The sequence below is a fragment of the Schistocerca piceifrons genome, chromosome 7 (genome assembly GCF_021461385.2).
Source record: "Schistocerca piceifrons isolate TAMUIC-IGC-003096 chromosome 7, iqSchPice1.1, whole genome shotgun sequence".
NCBI classification, from domain to species: Eukaryota; Metazoa; Arthropoda; class Insecta; order Orthoptera; family Acrididae; genus Schistocerca; species Schistocerca piceifrons.
Window position 1 is genome coordinate 406,538,875 of NC_060144.1, and position 24,047 is coordinate 406,562,921.

The 24,047-nt window shown below is 39.5% G+C and overlaps 1 protein-coding gene across 5 annotated transcripts in view; it reads right to left on the reverse strand.

Moving 5' to 3' along the window:
* Positions 1–21,605, reverse strand: part of LOC124805353 — a 114,624-nt gene extending 93,019 nt beyond the window's left edge. Inside the window, exons 1-2 of one of the 5 annotated variants that reach the window (XM_047265890.1) lie at positions 21,176–21,599; positions 20,994–21,095 (exon numbers count right to left, since the gene is read on the reverse strand). In XM_047265890.1, coding sequence (XP_047121846.1) covers positions 20,994–21,095; positions 21,176–21,371 — 298 coding nt within the window. In that variant the 5' untranslated portion in view covers positions 21,372–21,599. Of the gene's footprint in view, positions 1–20,993; positions 21,096–21,175 lie in introns of all 5 variants that reach the window. The other 4 variants (XM_047265889.1, XM_047265891.1, XM_047265893.1 and 1 more) reach the window with 4 other exon arrangements.
* Positions 21,606–24,047: the final 2,442 nt, after the last annotated feature.

Below are 24,047 nucleotides of genomic sequence, written 5' to 3' on the forward strand. Positions count from 1 at the left end.
TTAGATCTCTAAATGTCACATGCAAAAGTAGCTTGGAATTCTATAGTCATGTTTATAGAATGGATAACAACAGCCTAACCAAAAGATTACATGGGGAAAACTTACAATACATTAACATTGTAGAAGAAAACATAATAAATTGTCTAGCCTTTAGAACACTAGTAGCAAAACACAGATTCAAGGAGAAGCTTAAGAAGAAGACTGGCCAGAAATGGTCAGAAGAATAGAAGGAAAAACTTAGTGGATTCATGCACAGAGGACAAGAAGGCAGAAATCAAATCATCCACCAAGTTTAAGAACGCTGCTTAAGTGAGGAAAACAATGAAGGAAAAAAATAGAGAAAGAAGCACAAAAATAATAAGAGATGCCAATTAAGAAAAGTATATTACAAATCAGTTCACTTTGACCTCTTTGTTTTTATGAATCATTTATCAAATACTCTTATTTCCACTGATGAAGGATTTTTCATAAAATTTGGCAGTGAAAAACTTTATACTGTGAGCCAACTTGTTTACAAGTATAATACAAGTAGAAAGTAACAAATAATTATAAAACTTGTTAAAACCTGTTGAAATATTCTCTAAAATCATCAAGATGGAGCCAGAGGCTACATATCGGCCACAGCCAAAGGTGGGAGGTCGACTGAGCTGATGATGAAACATGAAAATTAGAATCTCAGAATGAGTCAGTAAAAAGATATCAACCACACCAGATGAAAAGAAAAGGGCACAAGGAGGAATTCATGAAATGTGACTGGAAAATCCTGAAAAATCAGCCTGCAAAGGATGCATTTGATAAAAGATATTAATACTTTAGGCTGCTCTGGTATTGAGTTGCTATTTTGGTGTAGCTTACTGGCAGAATCAAGGCAAGTGACTCTGGGAAAGAGAAACAACTAAGGTAAGTCAACAGAGGAAAGGCAACTGGACCCAATTTGTAGCCTCTATGATTTTGCATAGAATATGTGAAAGGACTTACTCCCTCTTCTAGCAGCAGTCTATCATAGATTGTTCCAGTAATTAATCTTTCCAAGTTATTGGAAAAATCGGTATGTCTTTTCCTTTTTCAGTAAGCGTCACCAAACAGACGCACACAGCTATAGACTTACGCAGGTTACACAAATCTGTTGTAGAATTTTGGAACACATTTTATGCTATTGCACGAGATTGAAAATCTCCTCTATAAGAACCACATGGACTCAATGAATGATGATCTTATGAATCCCAACTCGCACTGTTCATCTACAAGACCACAGGGCATCCATAGAAGTTCATCCACCAGCGGGCAATGCTCTAAAATTAGCATTTTCGGTGTAACTGATTCTGTGGATTTGAGTATGTTTCATACTCCAAGAACTAAATTTGACAGGAAGTAAATAAAACTTATTATACCTCAAATGATTAATGATTATTAGGTATCCACAACCTGTTTCTATGGCAGATTAGTGTGATACCTAGTAAGCATATTTCAACTGGGGAAATACAGAATAAACTTTAAAAAAGGTTTTTTTTCATATTTGATACCCTATATAACACTTTACTTACAAACCTTGACAATCTAATTAAGTTCGTGAATGGAAAATCCAGGGTGGAATGTAACAATATTACGAAAAGGATAGTTGCTACTCACCATATGGTGGAGATGCTGAGTCACAGATAGGCACATTCTCCCTCCTCCCCGCCTTAGCCTCCTCCTTAGCCCCACCACCCAGTTGCTTCTCCCATCATGTGCTGCCGCCTGCAGCCTGGCTTCAGCAGCCAGAAAGTGTGGTCTATTTCTGACAAAGGCATTGTTCGCCGGAAGCTCATTTTCTTACAGTCTTCTTGTTGTGTCTATCTTTGACTCAGCATCTCTGCTATATGGAGAGTAGCAACTATCCTTTTCATAATATTGTAACTATGTTAATGAATTTATTGCACTATTTTCATGGCTTCTTTTATTTAATTCCAACTGAACAAAATGTATTCTGAAAATGGAATTTTTTGGGTTGGTTGGTTAAACTGTAACCCAAAGCCAGTATTTGACCAAATGAATATGAGGAAACATCCATAAACCACCCTCAAATTGGCTGATAGAATTGACTTTCCACAGTCTAGGATATATGGAGCCCTTGTCTTCACAGTTCTGACACATTATTGTACAGCCACACCAACTGGGCTGCAGAACCCATATCTCTACAACTGCATGTTGTGCCTCATCGCACCTCATAGTGTATGAGAAGGCTCCAATTCCTGGAGAGTATGTCTCTTCAACCTCTAAGTATCATTTTTCCCCTCTCTCTGCTTGACTGCTGCATTTGGTTCCACAGCCACATAATGTATGCACCAGCCATGTTCTTCAGTCTACTACGATAACTCTGTTACGTAAAACTGCATGCTGACTTAGGAAACTGTCATGGATCTTGCACATTTTCAGACAAGCAGTGAATTACTATGGTGATTAGGTACTGCCATAGGGGGACGCCTGTCCTCGTGCAAAAGGGGGATGGTATTCCGGAAAGTATACTGCAGCCACGTATGTGTTTTGCTGGAAATTGTCACCAAAATTTGCATGCCAGGTTGTTAAAGTGATACTTTTCTGCAGCTCGATAATGGCTACATGTAGAAGTGACAGAGAAGAGACTGGAGACATTGTTTCCGCCTATTCTGTAATAGTTCACATCCACCTTGATCCTCAAACAGCTCCGAAACTGCTATGGTACTAAGGAAACTGCATAATTTATTCAGTAAAGTATGACAACAAAAAAAATAAATTTATACTGTAATTGCCAAAACTGCGGTATTTTCTGCAGTTCTCAAAAATGCTAAATCTTGGTTTGATAGAATCACTGGCAATCACTATCAAAAATAAGTAAGAATTTTGTACGAGTAAAAAATGTTTATCGTTAGATCCCAGGAGGGGGTAAGTGGCTCCTCTTCCCCCCTCCCTTCCCACAGAGACCCATGAAGATTGGTAAATACAAATGCCCAGACTGATGCTGTATTCCTCGACTCTACAATGCATTTGATATGGTTTGGAACAGAATATAAGACCATATTTGTTATTGGAATAAAGGAGTTTCTGGCAAACAGAACAAACGTGGCTTTCATATCGGAGAGAAATTTTAAAACATAAAAGTAGTTTTATGCTAACACCAAGGGAGAGCTGTATGACAATTACAGTTCACAACAGACATAACTGATCTAGTGGATATGGTCAGAAGCTTTATGGTGAAGAGAGGCATCTTCAATTGGTGTGTTGCAGCTGCACAACTCACTCCCATCCTACCCCACAAGGGCATCAGCACACTGTACATGTGCTGCTGTTAGTAGTCCCACTGGAGGACTCTCTCATGTGGAAGTTACGGCTCATGCCCCGCATTTATAATGAGGACATCTGTTGTCAGGTGGACAGTGGGGCACAGTCTCTTCTATCATCCGGCAAAGTATGCCCAAGTTGTCTCGACCATCGTGGCATTTGGGGCCTACAGGGACAGTTCTATTCCACTTAGTGGGCAGCTCTTTGTCACGGTAGGCTACAAACACATTGCATGGATCATTATGTTATTTGTTTTCGACCACCCAACAGCTGCTAAATTTCTGGCCTTGACACCTTTACACTGTTTGGGTTTTCTGTCTCTGATGAAATCAAGGTCATATCCACTGCAGCTCTTTCCAGGAACTGGATGATCTAGGCTTGGCATTTGCACCCCTATTTAAGCTGGATCTGAGGTGGGCCTCGAATATTCAGGTGCATGTCACTCTTCGGTTGGACACCATGCTTTGTTTCTACCAAGCCAGACCTGTCTGGTGGCCTGATGTACCGCAGTGAAACAGGACTTGGATCCTCTCCAAGCTGCCAGAGTTGCTGAGCCAGTGAAATGTTGTGCATGGGCCACAACATAGATCATAATCAGAAAACCCAACAGTTACTTTGACTATGTGGGGATTTCAACATCAATGCTCAGTCACAAGTCAACACTATGTATTTCCCAGACAGATAACCTCTTTACCAAACTCGCTGGAGAATACTACTCAAAGATTGACCTTGCCGATGCTTACCTTCATTGTCCTTAGATGAGGAAACTCTGAACATTGTCATCAACAACCATTTCTGGATTACAGGTACAAGTAACTTCCATTTTGCATTGCCTTGGGCCCAACAATTTTCCAAAGGTATCTGTAACAACTGACACAGCACATTCCAGGTTGTGGGAACTATCTGGATGTTCTCTTTGTTACGAGCCCTCCCACCTGGAGCATCTGCAAAACATCCTCAGCTTCTTTACAATCCCGCAGGCTGCAGGACCATACTGTCATTTGAAGAAGTATACATTTTTCAACCAGTAGTGAGTATTTGGGGCACTGGCTCATCAAAGACGGAATCAGGCCAACTGACTGAAATGACACCTCCGTCAATTCCCTTCCCCACACAAGGAACTTAATCAAATTGTAGATGTTTTTGGGCAAAGTCAATTATTACTCCAAATTCTTACCCCAAGCAGCCCACATTGTGCAAACCTTCAATCATTTGTGTAAGAGGGGGAGTGCCCTGGAACTGGATCCCGGCCTTTGAGCAAGTTTTTATTCACTTAATAACCATGCTTAAATCTGTGTCTTTTCTGTGGAATGTCTGCTGGTTGTGGCAGCCGACACACTCACCTATGGCATTGGAGCAGGTCTGGTGCACAGGAATGAAGGTGGCTCTGAATAGCCAATTAAATATGCATCTAAGATGTTCAACTTTGCACAGTGCAACTATTCACCGATCAATAGGAAGCACTGGCAGTGGTGTTTGCTGTCAAAAAATTTAACGTCTACCTTCCTGGGGCAAAGTTCTCTTTAATTACAAATCAAAAGCCCCCATTCACATTATTCAGATATTAATCCAACATCTGGAGCTGACAGTTCAATGCCATCTGCACTAGGTGTTATTCCTGAGTGCACACAGTTATACCATCTGGTTTAAGCCCACGGCACAACATTCCCACGCTGGTGCCTTGTTGCATCTACTTGCTGGCCCAAACACCCTGACTTCAACTGACAGGATACCGTCTTTTTCCATATCAATACCGCACAGCAACATACATTGTACAATTTCCCTATTACAGCCACACATTTCACCGCAGCTGTGTGCCACGACCTCACCCAGCAGCAGGTCCTCCGATACGTGGCTCGTGGCTGACGAACCTACCTCAGTTGCCGGTTGGTGACTGATCTCAACCGCCAGAAACTCATTTCTCACAGGCTCTCTGTTGTCGATGATGTCATTCTCTTGGATACTGAGACTGACACACACCTGATAATCATTCCAGCCGAATTGCAGCAGTGAGTCCTGAGCTTACAGCACCGGGGACCTTGAGAGATATTCTACACAAAGGTGTCGGCTTGCCGACATGATTACTGGCCGGCTATCAACAGTGACATTGAGGGAATGGTCTGTCACTTCACGGTGTACACCTGGTACCGAGCAGCAGCCCCCCACAGCTGCACAGTGTACAGCAGGCACCAAGTAACACCCCCACAGTCATTTGCACCCTGGCCTACAACCTACTACGCCTGGAACCACTTCCAACTTGATTTTGCAGACCGGTTTTTGGGATTGACATGGTTGCTCATTGTGGGTGCCTACTCAGAGTACCCATATGTGGTAGGCACGGTGTCCATCAAGACTGACGTCACCGGCACTGCCTTGACCCAGGTTTTGGCCATCAAGGCAATATGGCCTCTGATAATGGCCCCCAATTTACAGCTTCTACTTTCAAAGAGTTCTGTGTGGGCAATGGCATAAAACATATTCTCAGCCCTCGATTCCATCCTTTGTCAAATGGTGATGCTCATTCACTACTGACGGTAGTAGAGAATCGCTGGTGATGAGTTATGTCTTTACAAACACAGAACGGACTCGAGTGCTGCCATCATAACCAGCTTCAGCCTCCAGCATAGGCATCACACCAGCTACTGCCCCCTCCCCCCACATTCCAGTGATTGTAAGCACCAGTACTGGCACCAGTGGTGACTGCCAAGAACAACACTGTCTCCTGCATCCATGAGGATGGGGGGAACCCTCCTGTCCAGTGAAATCATGATGTACACTGTCAAACACCTTCTCTTTCCACAACTGGCAGTTGAAAGGACTGGGCCTTCACCTGTACCTCCTTTCCACCCCCCCCCCCCCCCCCCCCCATGGCACTGACTGGGGCATTTCCACCTGTACGCACCTGTTTCCGGTGACAGGAATCTGTTGTCAGGCACATTGGAAGTTCAATGCCCACCAGAGGGGATAGACTCAGATGGCCATTAGGGAACACCATGACTGCACAGCACTGTGCTCGCATGGCGGGCATGCCACTGTCTCACCATGTGAGAGCTTGATATTGTCGGATCTATCTTTGCTGTGCTAGGACTGCTTGATAACTACCTTGCTTGTCATTCAGTTACTCTTTCTGGTCGCATCTTAGTTTTGTCTCTCCACTGGTCTTGGCCTTTTTGTCACCATTGTGGTGAAGGCTTTGCATACTGCCTCATTGTCGTCTAGGTTGTTTGTCATTGACTGGTTTTTTGTCTGTCTGCAGAGTACCTGTCACATTTTGCTTGCCTGCCATTAGTTTGGGTTACTCTTCTGCATGCAAGTCTCCTGCCTGGCTGCTTCCTCCGTTTCTCCCAGAGCTCCAATGTGTGCACCAATATCTGGCTACCCACAGATATAGCAGTAAGGTGCAATAATTAATATTTTCCAATATAGCACCAAGCCTGCTACTTTCCAAGCCATATTTCAAATGTAAACCTCAAAGTATGTTTCAAAATGTCATCACACTTCCCAGTAACAATTCATACCTAAAGTGCCTGGCACTTTATGCGTCACTTATAGAATCAGTTTAGAGACACTGACATATTAAATATGTTGTGATTAATACTGAAAATCATTTCTAGTACACAAATCAAATACTATATCTTGTATGAAAGTATAAGAGAAATAGACTTGATAGCAAAACTAAGCAGATTTACGTAGAAAATTGTGCCACTTTCAACAAGGATAATGAACTATAATAGGACGTCTGTTTTTTTTTAATTATACCATTAAATTTGAAATTATAATAACAAACAGAATTATAATGTGTAAAATTATAATATTATTTTTCCAGTCATCACAAAATAACGGACTATTTTTACAGACAGTAAATATGTGATCATCAAAATATTACAATTATTCTCCACAATTATTGTTAACCATGTACACTCTAAGCTATGTACATATGAAAGTGATTTTTTTACTGTAGTGTTTCCATTTTTATCTTATATAAAATTATGAGCATCTATGGTGTGTGAACTTTATGGAAGAGAAGTTTTGGATAGCAGTTTGAAGACTGAAATTGTATTGGGCTCTGCACTGGCTAACATCAGTCCTGCTCAGTCATAAAGATGACTTCAATAGCCATAGAAAATTCTAGTCATCGATTGAGCAGTATTTTCTCATAAGATACAAAGCTGTAAGAAAACTAATAATTTCTTAATCAAATCATAAACTTGCAGCAGGACATTAAATTTGTTACAGATAAAACCTGTATTTCAATCTAGAACTTCATTTTTCAGTGCAGTGCTTAACTGAATGAGGAGCTCCTCAGCTTGATTTGAACCTTACGAACATCCAATGTAAATTTAGCACTCTAAAAACACAGATGGCACGCAAGTCACTGCAATTCCTTTAATTTAGCCATACCTATAATCCTTATGTCTTTTTTAATTAACCAATTTCAGTTTAGTAATGACTTCCACCTAGCATTTTCACCATTTGATTTATGTTGAAAAGTATACTGTAACCAATAAATAATACTTCTGAAATAACATATTTATAATCTTCACACTACACACAATTATACTGTGCACTAGCTGAGGAACCTGGCATTGTTTGGGTATTTATTTATAGCTCTGCCTGAGACTTCATATGCATGGAATTTGTTTTTGACATATAATGCTTCTTTTTATACAATGTTTGCAGTAGTATGAATGGAGGCATAAATGAAGAGCTTGTTTGCTTCACTAATATGGGAGGGAGCCATGAACAGCCGGGCACGCAAAAATCAACTAGCACTAATGTCCACGCCTGCAACACATAGTGTCTGGCCTTGCGCTTTGTTTATGACAACGCCCTAATATAAGCTCACCTCAAATTGTACACAAATAAAGTGAATCGGTAAATTGTTGGGAACATGCAGGATTCAGGTATAAAAACTTGCTCACCAGTGCCAGTTCCCATCAAAATTTCTGCTTCTATGATGTTCACGTTGCAGAGAAGTAACTATAAGCCTCTCCAAGGAAAAAGGTTCTGAGGAGTGAGATAATGCATGATGCTCTCAATCAGAGTTACATGGCACCTTGCTTTTGGAAGGAGTTTCCAAAGAACATGTTGAAGTCTGATGTTCTCAAGCAGGAGAAAGTCTTGTATTACAATTTTAATTGGATTCTTGAGACCACATAGTCCTCAGTCTTTCAGCCCTTCAGGTGCATTCAGAAACACTCAACTGTTTTCTACATCATAGCGTGTAGGCTTTCACGGCCGGCGTCTTCAGTAATTAAAACTTCCAGGCTAAGAGGCCGTGGTCCAATAGTGGAAATACTTCTCCCTGACGTTTCGTTGCCAGCTGCGGGCAACATCATCTGAGGTGAGTCACCTCAGATGATGTTGCCCACAGCTGGCAACGAAACGTCAGGGAGAAGTATTTCTACTATTGGACCACGGCCTCTTAGCCTGGAAGTTTTAATTACTGTTTTCTACATATTTTTATTAATAAACAAAATGAAATCAGAATGTAATGAGTAGGCACACAAATCACAAAGCGAACTTAGTACATCTGTTTTTCCTAGCAAATAATATAAATAAAACATATCAAAGGAAGCAAAGCAATCTCATTTAATATTTTAATACAAAAAACAAAATCAGTATATCTGTATATCACAGCCAAGTAAATCTGCTGTTAGTTGGTATTTGTATAGCTAAGACTGTGGTGCTTAAAGCCATCACTGATGTAACTTCCAAAAATACATTTGTCATTGAATTAGAAAAAACTAACAGCACCATCTATTGGTTCTTAAATGGCGTACTATGCCATGATGATTCAAACATCTGCACTACTAAGCTGTAAGTGAATAGATAAACACTCTCTCTTCCTTATATTCCCAATTTTTAAGACAGTGAAAGAGTCACAGTACATTTTGATTTTCAATCATACTTTGGAATATGTATTTGTCATACCTTAACCCAAATGTAAAGAAAATAGGCTATCACATTCCATATTAAGTTGACCAGATTTCTTTGCTTGAAAACATATTTCATTTCATTATGATAATGGAAAGTGCTGGAAGGACAATGTATGAAAGCTCAGCAATGCTTTTTATTTGCCTGTTGACTAATAGTAACCTCAGATTTGTTGCAGATGATGCAGTTATTTACAACCAAATACAGTCTGAACAAAGCTGTGCAAAGTTCAGTCAGACCTTGATAAGATTTAAAAGTAATGCAATGCTTTGCAGCTTCCTTTAAATGTTCAAAAATGTAAAGTTGTGCACTTTGCAAAATGAAAAAACCTAGTATCCTATGAATGTAAAATTAGTGAGTCATAGTTGGAATCTGTAAACTCTTATGAATACTTGGGTGTAACGCTTAGGAGGGGCATGCAGTGGAATGATCACATGGGCTCAGTCATGGGTAAAACAGGTAGCAGGCTTTGGTTTATTAGTGGGATACTAGGGAAAATCAGTCTTCAAAGGAGACTGCTTACAAATCACAAACCCTAGAATAGTGCTCAAATGTATGGGACCTGTACCAAATAAGACTACCAGGGGATATTGAATGGATGCGTAGAAGGGCAGCACAAATGGTCACAGGTGTGTCTGACCCATGGGAGAATGTCACTGAGATGTTGATAGAACTGAAATGGCAGACTCTTGAAGATAGATGAAAACTATCACGAGAAAGTCTACTGACAAAGTTTCAAGAACCAGCTTTAAATGGTGGCCCCCTACACTCACAAGGATCGTGAGGATAAGAGTCGATTAATCACAGCATGCAAAGAGGCATTGGAACATCATTTTTTCCTGCACTCCATATGTGAATGGAATGGGAAAAAGCTCTAATGACTGATACAGTGGGATGTACTCTCTGCCATGCATTTCACAGTGGTTCACAGAATATAGATGTAGACGTAGTCACACCCAGGACACCTGGCAGCATTTCAGCCTGAAGTTGCTCCATTTCATTTGATTGAAGTGGAGCTCTTGGAGAGACATCTTACTTTGCTGTGTAGCATGCTACTGTCACGACACAGTGTATCATATACCAGTACATCTGTTGATGTGAGCGGATCTGCCAGTGTCATATTAATATGTTCCTTGAGGCTGTTCGTCTACAGTTGACAAGTGGTTATCATCCCAGTTGTGCATTCTCAATAGGCAACCACTTGTGGGAAAAACTACATTTAAATAATATATGGTGTCCATAAAAAACATCCCAGTTTAAATGTTATATTATAACACTTTCATTTAGACTATATACAATAAATCATACATGAAATTGGAGCTAAACTTATCTGGTGTTTCTCACAAATATTCAGTAAGTGTGCATTTAGTTATTCACAACACATTGAATCTAAAATCCAGTTCTTCCCACACTTTTGTTAACAAGTACAGAATAAGCAATAACCTCTTGAATTCTGTGCCTCAACTTTGGCAAGTTATTAGGCAGTGGTGGAACATTTTCTCAATCTTTTATAAACTCCCAAAGGAAAAAAAATTGCATGGCATGAGGTCAGGTGAACATGCAGGCCATGGGAAAGAGCTCTGTTGCATTGATCATTATGACCAAACCAACTGTCTGCGACTTGAATGTCCCACCATCCTCATACAAAGAGATGCCAATATCTTATTGTCAAACAAAGTTTTCAGGTTCACCTTCCAAGACCCATTTTTGTAACATATCCACACATCCAAATAAGTCACCACTTTTCTCTCTCCTCCCCCCCCCCCCCCCCTTCCCTTCCACTGTTCAGTGTGTGTGTGTGTGTGTGTGGGGGGGGGGGGGGATAAAAGAAATGATGCATACACTTGTTGTTGGGACACAGCACAGAAAGTGTTTAATTTTGGGGAATACCTTTGATATTGTACAAGTTCATGAGCATGTTCTGATCCCCAGATATGAACATTGTGGGTATTTATCTTCCCTTGTAGATGAAAGGTTGACTCATCACTGAACACCATACAGTGAAGAAAATCATCTTTTCACTGCAGCACTTCACTTTTAAAGCTATAATGTACACCATAGTTATCAGACTTTAAAACTTGTACCAACTATAACCAGTATGGACACGTGTAAATGTTGTCTTAAAATCTTCAAGACAAAGACAACCTTTGGCAACTGAAGTTCAAGACATGCTTTCCAAACTGACTTGTGAGGACTATGAATGTAAGATGCTGTGACATGGTCAACATCATCTTCAGACACTTTTGGTCGTCCAGTGCTTTTCCCTTTACACACACACACACACACACACACACACATTAAATTGTTTCAAATTTATTATAGCATCACTAGCTGTTTTTCCACATTGAATATCACAGTTAAACTTTGAACGAAATGCACATTGAACTGAAATTACATATTCACTCTTAGAAAATGACAAAACATAACACTTTATGCTCAGGAGTATCCATTTTGCATATGTATGGCATTGCAAATAGGAAAACAAAAAAGCAAGACTTGCGCAGGTTCACACTATTAAAATTTATAATTGAGGTGCTGATTTGTTGCTATAGATGAGAAACTCAAATCGACCAAATAGAGATTGACACTGCATGTAAGGTTGTTTGGAAAAGACTTAGTATCAAAGGCGAGTGTAAAATTATATTTGGGTGCTTCTGTTAACTTACAGACTCCCTTCCTGATGTAACGGAAATGTTTAGAAAAAACCTCAGCTCATTGTAAGTTCCCCAATCGTACTGCAATCACTGGATGAGACTTCAATTGTCCAACAATCAACTGGGATACTACAATTTTGTTAGTGGTGGGCATGACAAGACATCCTATGAAACATCACCAAACACCTTCTCTGAAAACTTCCTAGAACAAATACTTCAGAGCCCGACATATGATGAGAATATATAAGATCTAATGGTAACAAATAGACTGGAACTCTTTGAGGATGTTCACACTGAAAATGGTACCAATAACCATGAGACAGCTGTAGCAACACTTGTAACAAAGCACAAACAGCGACTATGAAAAATTTATTTATTTTATATGTCCAGCAAACCATATAAGGAGATAGGGGTGTCATTTCTCAATGAGGAAGTTGAAACTTTTAGCTAGAGACATGAACATGTAGAGGAATCATGTCTCAGGTTTAAAAGAATAGGTGACCATGCACTATATAGATATGTTCCCAGTGGAACAGTTTATAACAGGAGGGACCCCCCCCCCCCCCCTTCCCCATGGTATACTGTCACTGGAGACTACTGCATAATACGTGTAAAACTAAGTATTGGGCTATAGACAGAAACATGCTCAATGAGCTGAATGAAAGGCATATGGCTGCCAAGAGAGCTATGTGTGAAGCCTGACACTATTGAGGGTAGTAAGGCAAAAGCTGAAATGCTTAATTCCATTTTCAAATAGTGGTGGAAAACCCACGAGTATTGTTGCAATTAAATTCCTGTAGTACTGAAAACCTAAGTGAAATAGATTTAGTGTCAGTGGCACCGAGGAACAGCTGAAATCACTAAAATTGAATAAAGCCCCATTTATGGCTGAGTTAGCCCCTCAGTTCACTATTATCTATTATAGACTATTGAACTGAAATTAGAACAAAGCAGAAGTCACACCTCTCGACAAGAAGGACAGCAGGAGTGATCCACAGAACTATTGTCCAATATCCTTGATATTTTTGTTAAGTCTTAGAACATACTCTGAATTCAGATGTAATGAGGTATCTTGAAGAGAATGGCCTCCTCCATGCTGGCAGACATGGATTAAAATAAAAACTGATCATGTGAAACTCAGCTCTCACTCTTCTCAGAAGACATACTAAAAGCCTTTGTTCAAGGCAGTCAGGCAGATGTAGTAATCCTCAGCTTCAGAAAAGCATTAAACTCAGTATTACGTCCACTTTTATTATCAAAAGTAGGGAGTAACAAGCGAAATTTGTGATAGGATTGAGGAATTTTTGGTAGGGAGGGCGCAGCAAGTTTTCTTGGATGGGGAATCATTGACAGATGTAGAAGAAACTTCAGGTGTACCCTAGGGAAGTGTGTAGGCTCCCTTGCTGTTCATGTTGTATATTAATGATCTTTCAGACAATATTTAGGGTAACCTCAAACTTTTCATATATGAGGCAGTTATACACAACTAAGTACAATCTGAATGAAGCTGTACAAATAGTCAGACGTCAAAGTGATGCAATGACTGACAGCTTCCATTAAATGTTCAGAGATGTAAAATTATCCTCTCCACAAAATGAAAACATGCAGTATCCTATGACTACAGCAACTACCAGCCACAGTTGGAATCAGTTAGCTCATAAAAACATCTTACACTCAGTCATAGGCAAACCTCGTAGCAGACTTCAGTTTATCGGTAATACTACGAAAAGTGCAATCAGACTACAAAGGAGATTTCTTACAAATCACCAATGTGACCCACCTAGAATATTAATCAAATGTCTGGAACCTCTACCAAACAGAGCTAACAGGGGATATTGAACACATACAGACACGAGCAGCACAAATGTTTCCAGGCACTAAAGCTCGAGTTTTCTATAATACTGCCTTAAAGCTCATTTCTCTTCTATATATCCTTCCAAGCTTCATCTTTCCCTTCTTCATTCAGTACTGACCTGCCGTCTGAGCTCTTGCTATTCACACAGCTGCTTCTCTTTTCTCTATATGTGCTGCAATTTTCCTCTAGGCAACATCTATTTTTCCCTTAGATATGCATGCTCCTACAGCCTTGTATTTGTCCTCTAGCCAATTCTGTCTAGCCATTTTGCACTTTCTGTCAATTTCATTTTTTAGCATACACCTTCCTCTTCACCTGTTTCATTTACTGTGTTTTATCATTCCCCAGTTGCATTCAATATCCCCTCCGTCATCCAAGAATTCCTACTACATTCTCCCTTTTTATCTACTAGATCTTTTTACTGATTAGATCCCCTGTTGTCTTCAATAATTCACCTCTCAAAGCTATCCCTTCATCTCATATTGTATATCTTTCCCCCATTTTAAACAGCCTCCAGTTGCCAATTTGTCCAGGCCCAATCTGATTAATTTCCCATCTTTCTTATATTTATTCTGTTTTAATCTGCAATACATAACCGATAAATTCTGGTCAAATTTACTTCTGCCACTGGAAATGTCTTACAATTTAATAATTAATATCAAAATCTTTGTTTGCAATCATATAACATATCCGAAACTTTTCAGTATCTCCAGATCTCTTCTGTGTATACAAACTTCTTAAATGATTCGTAAGCGAGTATTAGCGATGATTAAAGTATGCTCTGTGGAAAATTCTACCACACAGCTTCCTCTATCATTCCTTTAGTCCATGTTGTTCTACAATTTTTCCTCCTCTTCCTTTTCCTACTACTGAATTCCATTCCCCATCACAGTTAAACTCTCATCTCTCTCAATCTAATTATTTCATTTTACCACATCATACACTGTTTCAATCTCTTCATTATCTATGGAGCTAACTGGCATATCAATTTGAACTACTGTTGTGGCTTTTTGTCTGTTTTGGCTATGACAATCCATACTATCCATATTAATATTACAAATGCAAAAGTAATGCTATCTGTTATGATTTCATCCTACAACCCTAAATCGATGTTGGTGAAATCTGTTATAGAAATGGCCTGAATGGTGAGGAAGAATGTAGGCTACTTTAGAAAGTGTGTAGTACAAAATATTAATTGATGTGAAGAATATAACATGAAATATGAAAAATCTACTAACTCTTTGACTTTTGAACTTCATTATATTTGTGAAAATGCTTTTATTCTTTAATATGTTCTATATAATATGATTCAACATAACGAATATACTGCTTATGCTATCCTCAATGTGTTTAATCCATACTAATATTGGTCAAAAGCCCGTCACACTTTACCCACTGAGTGTCACAAATCTCTTCTAGCTTATGAGACCCCACAAGACTCACAATGATGGCATCATATAAATGCTGCACGACAGACAGATGCCATGCCTTTACATCTAGAATGAGGGAGGCCATTAGTTAGGCTGCATCTGATTATGATATGCGAGCACAGCTGCAGGTAACAAGCAGACACGTGAGGGCAGCTGATGTTATTGCACGTACAAACTATATAAAATTTGGGCTGCACCAAACTACAAATCCTTTTTTTTTCTTTGTCATTTTAATGCTACTTAATAATTTTAGAATGTTCACATTTTATTTTAGTACCATCTTCACTACTCATCATAACGAAACTACTCGTGGTGTTGCGGTTAGCATTGCTGACTCTCAATCATGGGGTCCCAGGTTTGATTCTTGCAGGATCAGCTTTTCTCCATTTGGGACTGGGTGTGTTCATTGTCTTCATCTTCATTTTATCATCACTGATGCGCAAGCCACCGAAGTGGTGTTAAATAATATGACTTGCACCAAGCCGCTGAACATCCTGAACAGGTTCTTCCAAGCATTAAAGCGACATGCACATTTCATTTCATTTTACTAATATGCAAGCGCAGTTGAAGGTAGCAGCTAGAATATAATACTTATTCAATTCTCATTGTATTTATCCAAACTTCCACACTACTATTATTAAATGCAAAACCAACATTGTTGTTTACATTCTCATGACTACACCACTGAACTGATTTTGATGAAATTTGGTATGGAAATACATGGCATTCTGAGGAAGAACAGGCTAAAAAAAAACTGACCCCTTAAGGGTGTGAAGTACATCTGTTTTTACATCAGCGAACATAAACTATGTTAAAATATTGTTAAATTTGTTGCATAAAGTACATGCTTTATATGTATAGATGCCCACACCCCTCCGTACGCACTGCTTGGCAGCGACAGTGTACTTCATCAAACATAAGACTTGAGCACAATTTACAGCCCTGAAAAAATTGTGGGATTGGCCAATGAGATATTCTTTTACTTTTTTTTAAATATCTGGCACTTTTTAATTTCCTTACTTGTATCAGTCACCTATTACAAACGTTTGCACCAAAGTGTACAACTCTAGCCTGAACCCTAGATGGGGATGCATAGTCTATATAGAATTACACTCTACACTGCATTGTGGTAGGTCGCAAAACAAGCTGTGCTTACCCAAACAGGTGAAGACATGAGGGCAGCTGACGTCATTGCACATATAATAGCTTTCTCTGTCACCATCAGTTATCATACCGAAACTGCTGATTTGCGAGTGCAGCCAAGGGTAACAGCTAGTATATTATACATTAACTAAAAAAAGTTAAGTCTGCCTATTTTACACTTGCAAATAATCTCAGTTTTGACCTACAGATGGAATTGCTAGTATACTGTCAATAACGTGAAAAGGCAAAAATCATTTATTCTGCAGAATCATATAAAGCTGATAAACAGACATCACACTGAAGCCTTCACAGGGACCTCTTACTCTTATGGACCAATATATGATATGCTCCCCAATGGTTTTTTGTGGTTAACAGAAACAGTTCATTTAGGATTAAATGTGCAATTCACAACCACAATACTAAAAGTAAAAATACACTTGAAGACAAAAGAAATTATGCATCCATAAAGGAATTATCCAACTGGGACAGAAATAAGTAGATGTGCTTTACATGTACAGACAAACAAATGATTACAGTTTCACAAAAATTCGATGATTTCTTCAAGAGAAAGAGCTTCACAAATTGAGCAAGTCAATAAGACATTGGTCCACCTCTGGCCCTCATGGATGCAGTCATTTGGCTTGGCACTGATTGATAGAACTCCATTAATAGTTTCTTCCTGTGTTCCAGGTTCTTCAAATTGAACCATATCGAAAGAGGTGGGGTTTGCATAATGGGCGTTATTTCACCCTAACATAAAGAAATATCAACAATATGGGAAGGTAGCATGCTAAGTTGCAGACAGGTACAATCAAAAGACACTTACACGTAATCTTTCGATGACAGCCTTCATCGAAAAAAGAGAAACACACACCATTCATTCATACAAGCAAGTACACCTCACACACACATGACTGCCAACTCTGGCAGCTCGGGTCAGAATGAACTATCGCGTGGAATGTTAACAGCAATTGGGACAGGGAGGGAAAACGGAAGAGAAGCAGTGAACGGGTAGCGGAAGAGACGAGCGCTGTCTGGCATAGTGTGCAGGGATTAGAATGCCAACAAATGCAGTGTCGGGCAGTTGGGGAGGGGGGCACAGAGGTGGGAAAAACAGAGCAATAAAGGAGGGGTGTGGGGAAAGAGTGTGGGCACTGACAGAGGGTGGCAAACAAAGAACGTATGAGACAGGAATTGGGAGAAGGAGATAGGACAGAGGGGGTGGAAACTGACAGGTGAAGGTTGTGGGGACAGTATGTTACTGCAGGTTGAGCCGGGTTAGTTATGGGAGCAGAGAATGTGTTGTATAGATAACGACCAACTGTGCTGTTCACAAAAGCTGGTAGTGGAGGGGAGGATACAGATGGCTTGGGTAGTGCAGCAGCCATTGAAATCAAGCATGCTGTGTTCAGCAGAATGTTATGCCACAGGGTGGTTTACTTCGCTCTTGGCCACAGTTTGGTTGTGGCTGTTTATCCTGTTGGACAGCTGGTTGATAGTCATACCAATATAAAGAGCTGTGCAATGATTGCAGCAGAGCCAGTAAATGACATGGCTGCTTTCACAAGTGGTCCGGCCCCTGGCAGGGCAGGGTAAACCTTTTACGGGACTGGAATAGGAAGTGCTTGGTGGATGGACTGAACAGGTCTTGCACCTGGGTCTTCCACAGGGATATGATCCTCGTAGCAAGGGATTGGAAGTGGCGCAGAGATCTAACCTAAAGAAAAAATTACTGAAGCATATTTTATTTCCAGAGATATTACCTTTTAATTTTCTGACCTGTGTTTGTTTGTCTCTAATTACCTTATAAGACAACCATACATATTAATGCTGCATCTGGCATTCTTGTAAGAAGCTAATGAGACATACTGAAACAGATAACGTCAGCCTCTTTTGAGTGGATAATTTGATTTGACTCCATATGTTTTCAGCTATGGTCTCCAAACATGTACACTACAGGGACCTTGTCCTTATGGAACACAAATGCAATGTTGTTAACTGATGTATGTCACACAGTTTTGTAGCCCATCACAGAAAGTGTCCAAAGTGTGGTGGGGCAATGAGCCTCATTTCTTGAACAAAAGGTACACACGAGGTGCAAGTGGAGCTGAAAAATGACTGATCACAGAGTTAGTTGCAGTATTACAAATAATTCATGGTCTGAGTGAAGCAACTTAAGTATCATGAAAATTATGCAATTAACTTGTCTCTGGATCAAAAGAAGCAAAAGCTTTTTTATTACCGAAGAACTACAGTTATCCGACAAGACAGTAGTGGATTGGAATAGCTTCTGCAGAGAAGTATGTGCTTAAATGAAAGTGAGAAACTTGGTGGCATTGTCGAGATCGACGAGGCTATTTTTGGAAGAAGAAAAAAATGTCAGTTTACAAAAAGACAGGAAGGTGGGTTTCTGGAGGAATCCGAAGAGGAACCCACAAGTGGTTTTTCACCGTTGTTCCCAGATGTATGAAGAAGGTGCTGCTTAGCACCATCAAAGCATGCATCCTTCCAGGAAAGACTGTCATTTATGACTATTTTAGGTCATACAGAAGGTTGAATGATGAAGAATTCAAGCATTTTACGGTTAACCATAAACTGACATTTAAGGATGCTGAACCAGGCGCACACACTACGAGTATCAAAGGCAGCTGCTCAGCTATACGGATATCTCTTCACGGCATCCGACACTGCAAAAAATCTTTTTGACCATTATTTGTTGAAATACGTGTGGTGCGGACTGTAGTTGGGATTTATTTATGTATTTCATGAAGAGTGCAGCAACAGTGTACAAGCCCTAGTATGATGTGTTATTTTCAATAAAATCATGGTGTTATTATTCTTATGTTTTCTGGGATTCCTTCATTGTTTCTATACTTTATTTCTTGGAGATATGGTCTGCCTATGTAACTAAATAAAAGGCCGTTTGTTTTTGTCATACACATTTTGCTTCCTTTTACTTAATTAGTGGCTCGTAACACATGGTATTTTTTTTAAATACAAAGAAGTAAGACCTGTGTATGACACAAATAAAATCTTGTTTTGCTCCTTAGACAGGTTGCATCTCCAACAGTATAATGATATCACTTGTGTTAAATCATTTATTATGTGTTTTTGTGTCCTTATGTTTCCCTACAACTATACGTAAAATGCTAAAGGACGTTGTGAAACATGCAATATTTGTTTTGCCCACATCTGAAACCAAAACACCATTCTTATTGGCTACACAAATCAGCTCTTCCATCACAGTACATCCCTGTCACTGCTTGTGGCAGCTGTTATCAACAGACGCTTTACGATAAGAGCCCTGACTGCTCTTTGCAAAGTTCTGGCAAAACTTTGTAAGTTTAAATATTTGGTCTGAGATTCTTTTCTTTGCTCTCAACATCTGAAAAGGGAAACTGACATCAGTCCCATTTGTAACAAATTATTGCACAATGAACGTTATAACAATTAGTATGCTGCTCATTACATGTTGTACCCTCAAAAATAAGGCAATGGACTTGATATCATATGGAAAAAAAGAGGAAAACTACACAAACATTGTGAGCTCACTTTTGCTGCAGTTTTTTTTACATTTTAAATTCTTACACATTTGGACTGGAACCAGTCTGATAGATGTTCACTTTCTAGACACTCCAAGTAAGTTTGATATGCAAATTCAGTCATCATTATACTGGTTCAATATCATTCACCAAGATGGGAATTTAATGTGAGGTGATCAGGTGCAGCACAAATTCACTTTACTTAACCCTGGATGTAATAATCCACTTAAATATGAACACTTGAAATTTTATGGAGTTTCCTATCCAGCAGTCTTTCTGAAAATTAAACTTATAATAGGCCTACCTGCAATTCTTTTTAAGGTTACCCTCCATTCAGAGGCTGTTGCATGCAGCGACCGTTATTTTGATTTGTAAATAATAGATTTCAGCTATCGGTCATCCTTTGGAATTTTTATTGGCAGATCTCGATCTAAGCTAGAAACTAGCCATTCTCAATGCACTATCATTTTTGGTCAATGCATGTAATGTCTGTTGGTCGGGCTTTGTCCACAGTTCATTGAATACTTGAACTGTGGACAAAGCCCGACCAACAGGCATTACATGCATCGACCAAAAATGATAGTGCATTGAGAATGGCTAGTTTCTAGCTGAAATCTAGATCTGCCAATAAAAATTCCAAAGGACAGTTGAGAGCTGAAATCCAAATGCAATTCTTTTATTATGTGAAACTTAGTAAGTAACTTAACAACACAAATTATTAATTAGGGTAATTATTAACCACATGGACAAATCTTTATGTATCACCTGTCATTTTATTATCTGTATTTTAGTTATGTTTGGTACTATAGTGCATGTAAGTATGTTTCTTAACATGTTAACCACACTTTACAACACCTCTTGAATGTTATTCATGATGACATCGATACCCAGCAAATACATAAAGATAGATGTATGTATGGAAGGATGAATAAATAAGAAATAAATGAAATCAAAGAACGTCCCACCCCTTGCTTCAGCAAACTTTCGAGTGCATCTGGGACATTAAGAATAGCTAGTACTGCACAATACGTATAATGAAGAAGGGAGAGCGAAGTGCTGTGTATTCTGCCTACAAGGAATACTATCATTCGATTAACAGCAACAGATTTAGTATTCACATTTGCTTTATTCTTACCTTTGGGGTTCTTCCTGTAACGTACTGCCAACGCATTTGCCTTTTCTTGCCATTTGAGCTTCTCACTAACGAGAGATGTAGCTACGTCACGTCCACTTACAACTATGTGCAAAAGAAAAAGGTCAGGAATTACATGAGGCATTCTTACACAATTTCAATGATTTTTCATAAACACAAAATACCTAAACGTGGTGTTTCCGTTTTTGGTATAAACAATTTATGCCCGACACACTGAAGAGTGTGTTGGGTTCCATGCTCACTACAGTGTTCAGAGCATAATGCTCTCTGCTGGTTCAATCCTGGTATCAAATAATGAGGCGTTGCCCGGTAGGCGCGCATACATAATTTTTTTTTGAAAGCCGAACGAAAATCGGACATGATGAACGTCTTGCAAACAAGTGCAACTTTTAATATAAATTATAATTACGTTTGAAAATGTCACGTGATTGACGAACAAGAAAAGGCTCGCTCTTCGTACATTTCTCCTTTCCCTTCCACTTCCTGCATTATCACTAAAATTTCTACAGCAAACATCATCGTATCATCCAGTTTTGTATAACAACAAAACGCGCTACATGTAAACACTTTTTGTCAAAGATGTATACATCAAAAGTGTTGCCAACGTGCGGAAGTTGTGAAACAGTAGACATACAGTAAAGGCCCGTCCACACGCAACGATCTGTCTGCGCAAATGTCTGCGAACATGACATCTGCGCAGACAGATCGTTGCGTGTGGACAGAAGATTTGCACCAACCTGATGTGTGTGCAAACCTGGAAGTTGGAGGTTTGAGCGAAACCTCTCAAAGCTGTGGGTTCAAACCACATCTGCGCAGACAAGTTGGAGCGTGTGGACAGGAGATCGCCGCAAATCTGGCGCGAAACAACTGTTTGCTCAGTCTAGTGTTTGTATTTGTGCGCACAGGGCATTAAAATGGCTGATACTCGTCAGTGTTCTCGAGAGTTTGTAAGTGAATTCATTGAAATATATAGAAACCACCCATGTTTGTGTAAGATTAAAGTAAAGAATATAGCGACCGAGACAAAAAGACAGCAGCATACAATGCTCTAATTGAAAAATTGCGGGTATTATTTCACTCAACTCTTGTTTCGATATTGTAGTTGAAAATTCCAAATCCTTGTAGCTCCTTCCTGTTGCTAGGAATCTTAATGTTACCGCCAGCCGTTCATGAGGAGAAATTGCCCTTCTCTATACAAGCATTTTTTCTCATAATATGAGGTGTTACAAGCTTTAAGAGATGATTATAAGTTTCGACATCCATCCGCAAATAATTTCGCCAGTCGTTAGGTTCGCCCTGCAATCCTCGCAGTAAATTTACGTGAGAAAACTGCTTTCGCTTTAGCAGCCACTGTCTACACCATATTGACCGTTTTCTCAGTTTCCTGCGGTTGGTCTGAATGTTTTTTGCAACACAAGTTGCGAACACAGACCACAACAGAACTTCCTCCATTTCTATATTTCAAAATAACTAAATTAAATTTTTGACGTTTACGGGGAGTGTAGTCGCTTGCCACTGATATTTCTTTTCTACACCGACAGATGGCGGGCGAGTAGTAGGATGGGGTTCGTGTCGTGTGAACACACCACATTTGCAGCGATCTTTTGCATGTACAGACATCTGCGCCGATGTCTGCGCAGACAGATCGTTGCGTGTGGACCGGGCTTAACACGAGAACAATCGCATCTTCTCAACATAAAACCGTTCGATATCAGTTTTAAGTGAAATCAATAATAATCATAGAATGACACTAGTAGGACCATGTAAGACAAAATTAAATGTTCGGATGCTAATGAGTTTCGATGGCGTAGGCCGTTAGGATCTACAACAAAACTTAATGTTATCGGTGATTTTATTTTCATTTAAATGTTATTTTATCCATGGTGGACGTTGTAAATGCCTCGACTATTAAGGATTGATTGTTTATGAAGAACACAATTATCCGCGGATACATTTAAAAAGCTCTATTTTAATGTCATAACTAGTTTCAGACTATCATGCAGATCCACAAATGGCAAACTTTTTCAATTACATCAATGCTTTCGTCGGCAGCATGTCGTCTGCTACTGCGGTATGTCCCAGTGGTCATCGCTTTGACTTGCTTTGGCCTTTATGCTATTCCAGGACACTGCACAATCTGTTGGAGTGCAAACAGCACACATATTCTAAACAATCATAGTGGCACACAAACACTTCATAATATTCTTCCTATCAGTTTCTGCCACAGACACGTGCTTCAAACTCTATTTTCATTTATCTCAATTCAGTCACCTAAAGTGAAAGTCTTATCTTCATTATCCAGACACTGGTACTTTGCCTGTGTTGTGGAAGAGGGGTTTTTTATTGTATAGACATTGTCATGCTGCTTAGCATTTCCTCGAGTTACAGATATTAGATGTTGGTCTGATACTATCCACTAGTAATGTAATCTAATGTTTACTGGATCCATAGAAAACAGACATTGTACGAATCCAGTACAATTTGCGTCACAAGCAGGGCTGGTTCGAGATCATGTCAGCACACAAGCAAGTAATCATTTGGCTCCCCTCATCCCCCTCCCTCCCTCTTCTCCTTCATGAATTTTCATCTGTGTCTGCTTTCATTACTAATTGTGATAAACACTGTATACAAATTCGCTTGGTGCCCCAGGCATCCGCTACTAATTTTGATACGACCTCTGTAGAAATCTTACAACTTTGGCACCTCTGGTGCCCCTCTCAACTTCGCGCCCTCAGTGGTGACTTGTGTCGTTTGGGGCTTAAACTGGCCCTAATCATAAGTGTGGAAAAGTATACAATATCTAATAACTAGCATTTAGCAAATTATACCCTCAGACTTCAAGAAGAATGTAACATTTCCAATTCCAAAGAAAGCAGGTGCTGACAATGCGTATATTACCGAACTATCAATTTAATAAGTTATAGCTGCAAAATACTAACATGTATTATTTACAGGAGAATGGAGAAACTGGTAGTAGTAAACTCGAGAAAGACCAGTTTGAATTCCAAAGAAATGTAAGAACAGGAGAGGCAGAGT